The sequence below is a fragment of the Oreochromis niloticus genome, linkage group LG5, assembly GCF_001858045.2.
Source record: "Oreochromis niloticus isolate F11D_XX linkage group LG5, O_niloticus_UMD_NMBU, whole genome shotgun sequence".
Classification (NCBI taxonomy): Eukaryota; Metazoa; Chordata; class Actinopteri; order Cichliformes; family Cichlidae; genus Oreochromis; species Oreochromis niloticus.
This window is the reverse complement of record NC_031970.2, coordinates 31,107,285-31,118,687: the sequence shown is the minus strand read 5'-3', so window position 1 is coordinate 31,118,687 and position 11,403 is coordinate 31,107,285. Positions and strand designations below refer to the sequence as shown.

Here is an 11,403-nt window from a genome sequence, read left to right as displayed (position 1 = left end):
CAAGCTCGGTACAGTTATTCCTTTCACAGTAGTTTCGTGTTTTTGCAGCAATGGTAACCAGCACGACTAAAAAAAATAAGTCATTCATCAGTTTGTGCAGCTTGTTTTCAAAACTCGAAAACTGCAAAACGAATGGAAATGTGTTGAGGATATTGTGTGCTGATAGCCAAGTGTATCGTGAATTCAGTGATCCACTTCGGCACCCAGAGAAAGTGTCTCTCTTGCTTTGCCTCTGCAGTCTAACACGGATGTCTTTGCACTTTTAAAACGGTGGCTACATGTCTCTGTGAGTGTACTATACGTGTGTGGCTATGCATGTGTCAGTGCAAGAGCATTTTTTCCTTTTTTTATGGAATAGTGTAGCAAATGGACTTCAGCATGCTCCCCTCGAAGTTGTTTGGTTGGTTTCACAGAATCTGCACATGTATTACATAAATGATATATTTTATTGGATTCCAATAACACAACCATGATAACAATCATATTCCAATAATATTAACACATAATATGACATTCAACCTGCATGTATACATTAGTTTATAAATTAAGAGATACATTCAATGTTTAGGAGCCAAATGAGAACACATTTCTCAAAGCTCCTCTTTACGCCTCTTTGGACACACATCCACAAAAGCAGTCCTCCAGCTCATCTAGTTTGCAGTACTGCATATCTCCACACAGCGTAGTGTCTCAGCCCTCCCGCTATTCCAGGGCAGTCTCTAAAGACTGCACTTGGGCGTGTAGACGGCCTCTTCCAGTGGGTTCCCCAAGCCGCAGCCGATGAATTACAGGGTCTCACTCTGCAGTCTTTCCTCAAGTGTCCCAGCAGCTGTTTTCGCCGGCCTCGGTCATTTGGAGGTAGGAGTAAATAGCCTCCCTGAGCCCTTCGCTCACCAGAGAGTGGTCTGACACTGTCCTCTTCCTCTTTAAGATCACCGATCTGGAGGAGACAAAGAAGAATTTGAGACTTCAGTGAGGAAAGTGACGTGGTAACTGAATCCGTTGGAGCCTGCCGTTTCAACCTGCACATCCTGCTCTACATTTGCAGGTTCCACACATTCACAACTGGCACGTACCCGCTGTAACCACAGGCCTATCTGTTGGCATGTCTGCCGGTATTGTTTACACACTCTTCACACCAGTTTATTCAGCACATTACCGCAGCGCTAAATCATTATCTTTCTAACAGACTGTCAACATACACGGAAAATGCAGATCTTGATGCTAAGATAGGAAAGACAGCGCTGAAAAGTGAGTCACAGAGTGACATCTTATGGCAGACATCAGTACAAGTAAATCTAGAGCGAGCCACACCTGCTGATTTCCTTCCATTTTATGGTGGGCCTCCTGGTTGTTATTGGAATAGGCTGGGCCTCTTCAGCATTGTCTAAACCCTGGATGAAGCAAGGCATTGCCAGCCGACAGCACAATCCATCTGCGGTCTCTGCAAAAGAAGGCAACATTTTAACATCGATCTTTTCAAGGGCTTTAGTGTTAAAGCAAAATAGTCACAACATTAATACAAACCTGAATAGTGTTCCACCATGCAATGCAGGGAAGGGAAAGTAAGGCTTGGAGATATGTAGACCCATCCATTCGGGAGGGTAGAAATGCGGTAGTGCTTCACACAGTCCTGGTACGAAGAGCTGGTTCTCCTCAGGATAGATAGCGAGTAGGAATCTAAATAAAGAAATAACACACAGATGCAGGAATTTATAAAGTATGCCAGTCTTAGTTGTTAACCATGGTTCCAGTTGTTTCTTAAGCGAACTAAATAATTCTACTGAGCTTTACAGTATAGTCTGTAAATAGCTGTGCCTTCAGTAGAAATAGAAATAGCAGTTTAAGGGCGATTTTGCTTAAGGAAATTATTATACTGGATTCAGTGTCTGATGATGCATACTCATAAATAAATAAATTCATATACATGTGCAATAACAATCCTTTATACATACTTAATAAGTGTAACAAGCCATTACAACGTTTAGAAGTACAGAAGAAATGAAAATTAAAATAATTGGGTAGGAAATACTCCTCCCCAACAGAGCTAGGCTAAGGGGAAATGCAGCTTCAAGTGAAGAAATTTCAGGGTTCCTACCATGATGTTGGCCTCGAACTGAATATGATGATGATAAATCTATCAATTAACAAAGGGGGAATAAAAAAAAACCCAATAAAAACCTCTAACCTCTGCTTGTCTCTGACTCTCGAATCAAGAAGGCTCCATTCTGGTTATTAGGAAGCATGAGCAGCTCCACTGCTTTGTACCTGCTGATGCCTTTGAACAGCCACCTGCATAATAATAATTAAAAAAAATGCACTTTCAGAACAGTAAGATGATTAGACAGTGTCATATTTTACTGTTAGGAAAAATCCAGTGGAACAACATCAGAGCACATTCACCACTGGAGGAGGACTGAAACTACAGGAGGGAGGAGCTGATCATGTCACCGAAAAAGAAAAGCTCTGTTCCAGACATTTGTCTCCACTGAGGTAAAAGTTCACCTACACAGGGACCCCTCCCACCCCTCAGGGAACTCCCCGCCTCCCCTTTCATTTCAACTCCTCTGCCTTTTGTCACGCACAGAAAAATGTGACAAATCTGCTAATGCGGTCCTTGTGTCTGTACCTGTCAGTAACTCTGGCCGTGTACTCGATAGGGACGTAGCTCTCCCGGCCTGTCGTTGTGGATCTCACCATTATGAAGTCCCCGTCACTGTGAGTTAAAATAAATACATAAATAAATAAACGACACTCATCACTAATTGTAGCTGAACTTTAAAACTGAAACATTAAGAGCAGTAATGCATACTCTGATGTCATGGTCAGTCTTTCCCCAATGCACATGGTCAGTTCTGTTTCTCCAAATGATGGGTAATCAACAAGAGACACAATCACGCTTTCCGGGCTCTCTGCACAGATAGAAAGGAAGAGATATTTGATTTTAATCTTGCCTTTGGTTAATTTTATATATATATATATATATATATATATATATATATATATATATATATATATATATATATATATATATATATACATATGCATGTACATATTTCTGTCCTGGGATTAAACCTACCCATTGACATAGACTCATCTGGGTTTTCAAAGATTGTCAGGCTGGATTGGCATCTGGTGAGGCAGGTCCCCATGCTCTGTGGTTTTCTTGCTAATTTGAAATGTCTGCTGCTGCTAGGGGAAAAAATATAGCGTTATTATGAAATCGCCTTTAGTAGCTCAAATTCATAATTGAACTGCAAATATAGTTCGTGCATTGGCATTGTGGTATCTGTAAAACTACTTAGAGATGCAGGATATTTTTTTAGGACACCTGAATCCGGGCAACAAAACCAGAATACAGGAAGGCGCCTAACCACAACAAGAGGTATGATATCCTGTGTTAAATTTCCAATGCAATACTTATGTGAGCACTATGGTCAGTTTCTCAAATGCAAAATGAGATGAGATTTTACTTCTGCGGTAGCAGCAAGGCAGGAACATATCTCAAACTAAAACACTGTAACTGAGCACTCCATCTCTTTGCAGTGCATGATCATCGCTCAGTGACAAAAATTCAAAGGAAATTTAAGCATAATTTCCTCATTGTGAAAGTGAAGTCCTGGAACAAAAGGGGGGAAATGGAAAGAAAGAAAAGCATATTCTCACCTTTTTCAATTCTTGTATGAAAAAAGGTCCTCCAGAAAATATATTCCGCTCAATTAGACTCCTTTCACAATAACGAGTAAAATCCAAGTCTTCCCAGTGAAAAATGCTCTTCTGCCTTCAGCACATCCAATGTTGCTTGGGTAACGTGTAGTACATGTATAAGCTCAAGTTCCTACTCAGGCACGCTGCTCAATCAGTGTGTTCCTTGCTCTGATCAGTTACTACGAAGACTGCTGTGTTTGCGCAGCTGTTTATCGCGTGGGCTCACTGAAGAGAGGAAGCTTCCTGCCTGGCTTTTATACATGTGGCCCAACTGCAACTTCCTGTGACGCTCGAGAGTGACATAAACTACCTCAAGTTGATCTCTCTGATGCAGGCTGTTTTGAAGAGGCACCAATTGTGTGCTTGTTTATGGAATGAATGTGTACGTCAGTGAAATTTGTCATCCCCATGTACATGAACCCTGTGGCGCATTGTTGTGGGTTGAAGAGGTGTCATCAGTTTACAGTTACAGTTAATGTAAAATAAGCTTATACTGGATAAACTATCTGAATTTCTGTATTTTTAAATGTGCAGAAAAGGGAAAACCGTGGAGATGTTTTCTCTCTTTACATTATTATCCATCATGTTACCATTCCAGTTGTTACCATGAGATAAAAGTCAAACTTCTGCAGAATCAGGAGGTTCCACTGCCAACCTACGCGTGCCATGATTTCTCATCCATCCACCACACTGACACTGCAGAAACAACCCACCAGTGGGGTCCTGCTCTTTTACACATGTAAGTGTGAAAAGGTGAAAGGCAATCAAGAATTTTTTTAAAAAATTGTCACGAATTCCGTAACTGTAGCTCTACTGCTTATGTAACCATGAGAGGGGCAGGAAAGAAAAACGTTGTCTCTGTTAAAAAAAAACACAAAACAAACCAGTCGTTCGCGGAAATATTAATAAGACCAAGATAAAACTGTCATATCTCCTTGTTCTGTGTCTTAATCAGATGTACTCTGAGCTGCTTCAGACGCAAATGAGCAAGTGTACCCTGAATGGAAACAATACAGCAAGAACAGATCAGATTGGTGCTGAATCACCAGAACAGCCTGTTAGCACAGATGGAAAGAACTTTGTGCTCTTTTTAAAAAAAAAAAATAAAAAATCAGAGATTAACTCATTCCAAACCACTGATGTACATCTTTCTCAAATAGAAACTGAAAAAGGGTCACTAAATGGTGCATGTTTCCTGTGTTTTAGTCAACTCGTGTAAAAAACTTATGCAATGATCAGCCCGACTCAGTCTCAGTACGACCTCAGTAAATGCACCACAGATGTCAACAAAAACAGGGCATTCGTCATAATGGGGTTTTATGCATGTCATCACATTATATTGTATGCAAAAATACTCGGAAAGCTCCATCAAGTAAGGGAAATTAATAATTAGCAACAGAGCTCCCAGAATCATTACAGTAAGCAGGTCCTCAGTGGGTGTTATGATTAGCATATTAACACTATATTCCCATTCTGCTTCGTTTTTAGAAATCATCATCATCTTATTTACAGAGCAGCTGATCATTGTTTTTGTAACATGTGCTAAATATAGACCACCTCATCTGTGACAGCAGCGGTTATCTCTCAGAAACAAAATAAGAAACAAGAGCGGTTGGAAACTCACTCACCACAGTCACCGCACTTTTCCACTAACAGGAGAGCCGATGTATGAGAACGCGCGTTCTGTCATTCATTCGATTAGGTTGCACGCTTGTTCACAAGCCGTTGGTTTAGCAGAATTATTGGTAAAAGCACTGACAAATAAAAACAAGACACGTTCTCGTATCTTTATTCAGTAGTAATATAAATGAGCTAATCAGCAGACAGTGAGAAGCACCACATGGCCCCTAATGGAAGGGACTCATACTTTTCACATCAGATCCCACTTGTTGAAGGTTGTTAAAACAACAATGAATATACTAGTCAACTGAACAACATCAAAAAAAGGGGGAAAAAAGCAATTTAAAAAAACAAACAAACCCATCAACACAAAGCAGAAGGGAAAATGAAATGCTGGGTCGAGTTAAAAAACCAAACAAAGTCAAATATCTTGAAGTGAAACAACTGAAAGTTCAAGAGCAGCTCTCTACATTTAACTTAGCTGGACTTACAGTGTGCTACAGTATGCAATGCTACTTCCACGCATCATCCACATCACTTTATATGCAGCTTTATTTCTGCAAATATTAAGTGATCTCCTGCCGTGCGTTGTATCTCATTTGCATTGCAGCTAGTTTGACATTAAAGACACAATCATGATTTACAATCGATGTTAGGAGTTAAAAAAAACAGTTACTTTGATTTCTACAGTGTGTGAAGACATCTGAAACAACGACAATGTGAAAAAAAATAAATACAGGACTGGACAGCTGAGTCATATGGTCAATCACATGGTTTTTGAATATACAACACATCTCAATGGAGTTATGGTTTCTGATAGGAATGTGAGTTTGACAGTGTATTTAATACAATATTTTATAATTTGGATCTGTTAATATATTTATTACATCCTCCTTTCTAATCACGTAGATCATTACAGATCTTCCTAGCATTGAGCTGCTTAGGATGGGAGAGAGAGAAAGAGAAAGTTAGAGAGACGTGGAGAAGGGACATAAGTTACTATGGGAGAGTGCGGGGTGGGGGCAGATTGGGGGCTTAGCAGGAGACCTCCATGGTCTGGGGCCCGGCCTTGCTGTCCAGGCTCCCGGTGGTGCCGCCCTCCAGCAGGCTGTTGACGTTGCTGCGGCTGCGACTGTTGTCCATGGAGGTGATGCTGGAAGAGGAGGTGGTGCGTGAGCGAGCCAAGCGAGTCATTCCTGCTGAAGGTACTGAAAGAGAAACGCGCGTTAATATTCCACTCACACGGCCCACAGACTCGGTGCAGCGTGGGAATGCGGATACCGTGACACATAAGCAACAACAACAACAACCGGAAACAAGTGCTTAGCATGCAAACCGCTCTCATAAATGGAGACTAATCAAATTATCCACAAATGTGCTAACAGTAATACAGCAGCAGCACACAGCATTTGCAATCCAACGGAACTGACAGGAAGCAACAGCAGCGGCTCATGCAGTAAACTAGGACACTCGGGGCATGCTGAGAGGGAGTGAGGTGAATGTCATCAGAGTATGCAAAGGGTGCAGTATGCCGACTGTATCCACAACCCAGAGCTGCTGTTCCAAATATTAAACAGTGCTCTCTCGAGAACTTCGTGCATACATTGACATTCATCCACTGTACTGTTACGAGGCCACTGAGTTCAAAGCCTCCTCATCTGGCAGCTACTTAAAAACCTGGTACCTGATTCGTTGCTCAGGTGACTGAGAAGAACGTAGGGAACTTCAGGCAATGATTAAAGAGGGAAAGAAAGGAGAAAGGGAGACATGTTGAAAAGCAAGCCCTTCGTGGTGCTTTGCCACACCTCAGTGTATTTCGCAGCAATTTTTGTAGACAAATAGCTGTCATTTGTTTGCTAGCAACAGCAGGTAAGAAATGAAGACATGCATGCAAGTTATACCGTACGCTTGAGTTCCTGAACTTTCTGGCCGTTTCCCTTTGCATTTCACACTGTGGCAATGTGTTAATGAGGGAAAACCAGCTTTCAGAAACATGCTGAGGTGTTAAGATTTTTTTTTCCACTCTTTCAATGCATGAAAACACTCTTTTTAATCTGCTCTAATCCTGCAGTGGCATTTACTCAACAGGAGCACTCGGTGGCCTTTAAGGTAAAACCCAGGCTCTGGCATACTAGCTACACAAGGCTGCCCTCCTAAAGTGAATGGCCCGGGAAAGAGAGAATGCAAAAGAGAGTTAGCGTTACAGAAAGACACACATAGACAGCGATCATCTGTGCAGCTCTTAGAAGCAAACCTACATTAATCTGTCCGTCGATCAGAGTCTTGCTTGGTGCACAGCAAGCCTGTAGGGTCTTCTAGAGATGTGTTTGTGTCTTCTCTGTTTTTTATGTTTTTGTTTTGTTTTTTTAACAAATGAATGACTGTAAAGCCTAAAGGCCTGTTTAACCATGCACGTTGAGTCTTTTTTGACAAATACTGCATCATTAAACAGTTCAGATAGAAAAGAAAACACACCAGGCCAAAAAAAGGGTAATTTTTAACGCCCACTCTGAACTGAACAGGAAGCAAATTGCTGTTCAGCTCATAGAATGTGACCGTCATTTCTAGAAGCACTAACACCTCACCTACTGAGGCTGGTGGGTGCCACAGACTGCAAAAAGCAGAGAGGAAATGGTGTTAGCATCCATCGAGCCACGTGGGCTGCCTCTCCGTGAGCAGGTTGACGAAAAAAAAAAAACCTGTTTCTTTTCACGCTCTGCAGGCCAATGTCCGAGGAGGGTGGGGGGTGAGGTTAGCAACAGCTCGCAGACTGCATTGAAAACAAGTCCCAATTAAGTAACTTTTGTCATTGCACTCACGTCAACAGGAAATTCAGTGGAGCGCCTGGGCCACAAACACGTCAGTTCAAACAGGTATTAGTCTGTAAACAACTCTTGGACACTGACTACTACCAAACCAGTTTAAACCAGTTTAGAATTAGATCTGTTTACCCTTCAGTCACATACAAAAAAAACAAAACAAAAAAACAAGAGCATCTTCACTTACTGTAGCCCATGCCCTGGACAAAGTACTTGAATGCCTCAGCAAGTTTTCCTGGCTGCAAAAAGAAAAAAAAAGTTAGAAGATGGTGTTGCTCCAAGAAAAGAGGAAGATGACGGCCACGTCTCTCGATAATTTAAAAAAAAAAAAAACCCACCTGCACAACCTGGGGCAAGCCTCCACAATCAGCCATCTGAGAGGACATTATCAGTCTCATCAGTAAATCACATTTATAAATATGAATATCATACATTTCATATGTCAGAAAGTGCAGTGCAGAAGCATCACCTTTAGCAATGTAGTCTTGGTGGGATTTAACCTGGAATTGCACTCCACCTGTAACATCAAAGACAGGCAAACACTGAGTGATGAAGAGAAGGATAAAGAACCGCTGCTTGTTGGCATAACAAATCCTTCCCCAAGCTTCTTAGCGCACTGAGATGATGGATTGTAATCACCACTGGCGCCACTCACCACGGCCTCCACAGCAGGTGACGTGTCACCGACCACCAGCAAAGCAGGGCAACTGGAATAAATGAGGAGTGGATATTCTCAAATCACACCATGCACTCACAGCCAAATGTGTATACATGTGTCATCTTGATCTCATAGACTTACGTTAGTGTGTTGACCGTGTCCTCATTCAGACCCACTATGGGCCTCTCGATCTCAAGGTCTCGACGGCTGGTGTAAAGGGAAAAAATTAGAAAGTGTTGGAGAAGCTGAAAATGACGTTATCTTGTTAGACCTCTGTGCTTTGCATGTTTTTGCTTGTATATTTAGGTCTTACTCCACAGCAATGAATTATCTTTGTTAATAAAAGTGCTCATAAATGTAATGAATAAGCAAAAATGCAGGCAACTGTTTGCAAAACCCAATATTAAATGTGGCCTGTTATGTTCATTACCAACTCTGTATTTTTATTCTTAGACACGGCTGAAGCAGCTTTGAATGACTCATAATTCAAAATAATCCTTATTTATCTTATAGTAGTCCTTTTTCCTTCCCTCCCAGCCAGAGCTGCGTGCCTGAGATGTCTTTATCAGGGATATCTAAGCTATGAAAACTCAACTATAACAATATATAGCAGAAAACTGAAAATACAAAAGTTAATATATAGTGTATAATAACCATGAACTGTATCATACTATTGGTAGGAGCCACAGAAGAGGGCCAGGTTGTCCTGGTTGATGTCTTGGGCGATGTGGAGGCGGTACGTCTGGATCAGCTCCTGGTTGTCTGTGAGCTCATCCTGAGAACGGATTAATAAACCGAGAGTGTGATCGACATGTCACAATCTACTAGTTTCTATAACTGAGAGGACAGAGATAAATTAATTAGCAAATGTCTGAGAAAAACGTGTCAAGGGAAATTTTAAAAGAAAGCCTCCAGAGGTTCAGCTGTTGTTTCACAGCTTCAATGAGAAAAGGTCAGGAGAACTACATAGCAATAAGTGAGACTCACAGTGCTGAAGTGGTGAGCCATGACGATATCCACCAAGTTACTGGTCCATCCAGAAAGCTGCACACAAGAGAAAGACGAGCCACGGTAAGATACAAACAAGATCTGATTTATTTCTGGAGAGTGGACTAATTAGAAGTAAATAAACTGACATAGCCATCTTCAAGTTTTATGATTGTGAAGTGATCTACTGCTACTAGAAATGCACAGTCCCCAGATTCACTGGTATATCTATATCAGCTGGTATACCTGCATTTTATAACTCTTGAGTGCTATAAACTTCATAAATGGAATAAATTGCTCAGGACTTTTCCTCTTTACCATATTTCAGACATTAATAACAGCTCATAAAATTGTGATGTTTTAAATGTATATGGGAGAAAGATTTTATACTTTAATATACATCAGATTTAATATTTACTCTGAATACTTCTAAAAGTAATTTTACTGTTTCTCTTATTTAACTAAATAAAAACCAAAGCATGAACACCAGTTTATAACAGTAATAATAACATGGTCATGATACAAAAGGAGGCAAACCAACACCAGAACGTATTAATTAATATCAACATGATATAAGGCTGGAAACTGAACTGAAATGGCAGGTACATTATTTAAGCCCCTCTCCCATAAGAAATGCATGTTTATCATTGCAACGTGCACAATGATGCGTTCAGAGTCTGACAGTAAAAGACAGTTTAGCAATGTGCTCAAAGCACAACATGTCTGAAGTCATCTAAAATTTAAAGTACCTTGACATCAATTTATGGAGCACAGACTAGTTTTGCAGGGAGTCCTGGATGGATAGTGGACTTACAAAACACTAACATGAATTTGAAATAATGCAGTGGACATTTTATATCTAGTAGATAAAAATTGATATGAGAAAAAAATTATTTTTTTTAAAAAGAGGGGCGAGCTTTTATAAAATTTTTAACAAGGTAGTTGACTAGTACGGTCTTCAGAAGGCAGAATTTTCTCTTTTCATATATGATGAAAATCCTGGTCATCGATGAGGTAGAAATGCTGACCTTTGAAGCAGCCCAGTCAATCCAGCCTTCAGCACACGGGTCGACATTAATGAGTACCAGCCCCTCCACGAGGGACGGGTTGTTCAGCTGTGAAAGTAAAGACGCACGAGGATGAGAGATTTTTAACAAAAATGTCTCCCTGTGTTTTGTTTTTTAATGTCTTTATCATTTTTAAATCATATTGTAGTTTAATGTGAGCATCTGAACAAGGGAACGTTCTCCCAGGAGCTACATCTTCACAACAAAAAGTTTGTAACATTTTGATGATGTTGGATGTCCTCTAAAGAAGCAAAAACATGATTAAAAGTGAAGCATGTCTGTTCTGTTAAATGATGATGGAGTCACAAACCACTTCTAAATCAAGGGGTGCAGCTTTAGAACATCCTGTAGACAAAAAGAGGGTATCTGGGGAAATCTAAGATCCAATGAGATGGCGGCGGCGGCTGCTGCTTCATCAACACGATGCTAATGCAGCGCAGCAGCATCTGCTTTAAATCCATCATGGGAAAACATTTTGTTCCAAGCCAGTTAAAGCAAGCAATGTGTTTCAGAATCAATTTTTCCTCATTAATTCTAAATAAGA

The 11,403-nt window shown here is 40.7% G+C and overlaps 2 protein-coding genes across 7 annotated transcripts in view; both read right to left on the bottom strand.

Moving 5' to 3' along the window:
* Positions 1-427: 427 nt before the first annotated feature.
* sla2a (Src like adaptor 2a) lies at positions 428-3,951 on the bottom strand. Of its 2 annotated transcripts, none has more exons than XM_005450190.4 (8): positions 3,667-3,951; positions 3,080-3,192; positions 2,813-2,912; positions 2,630-2,716; positions 2,189-2,292; positions 1,528-1,680; positions 1,315-1,444; positions 428-940 (listed from the first exon to the last, which is right to left on the bottom strand). In XM_005450190.4, exons 2-8 carry the CDS (start codon positions 3,150-3,152, stop codon positions 814-816), a joined length of 774 nt encoding a protein of 257 aa, XP_005450247.1. In that variant the 5' UTR covers positions 3,153-3,192; positions 3,667-3,951; the 3' UTR covers positions 428-813. The 2 variants fall into 2 exon arrangements, with proteins under 2 accessions (XP_005450247.1, XP_003442693.1); XM_003442645.5 differs by having other exon boundaries at positions 3,080-3,189.
* Positions 3,952-5,481: 1,530 nt separating this feature from the next.
* The window catches only part of ndrg3a (ndrg family member 3a), a 32,016-nt gene continuing 26,094 nt past the window's right edge, over positions 5,482-11,403 (bottom strand). For 4 of the 5 annotated variants that reach the window (XM_005450187.4, XM_003442646.5, XM_005450188.4 and 1 more), the window contains 10 exons: positions 10,821-10,907; positions 9,793-9,849; positions 9,477-9,580; positions 8,947-9,012; positions 8,803-8,854; positions 8,617-8,664; positions 8,486-8,521; positions 8,335-8,386; positions 7,013-7,051; positions 5,482-6,536 (listed from right to left, as the gene is read on the bottom strand). In XM_005450187.4, the coding sequence (XP_005450244.1) occupies positions 6,364-6,536; positions 7,013-7,051; positions 8,335-8,386; positions 8,486-8,521; positions 8,617-8,664; positions 8,803-8,854; positions 8,947-9,012; positions 9,477-9,580; positions 9,793-9,849; positions 10,821-10,907 (714 nt within the window). In that variant the 3' untranslated portion in view covers positions 5,482-6,363. The remainder of the gene's footprint in view (positions 6,537-7,012; positions 7,052-8,334; positions 8,387-8,485; positions 8,522-8,616; positions 8,665-8,802; positions 8,855-8,946; positions 9,013-9,476; positions 9,581-9,792; positions 9,850-10,820; positions 10,908-11,403) is intronic. The other variant, XM_005450189.4, reaches the window with a different exon arrangement.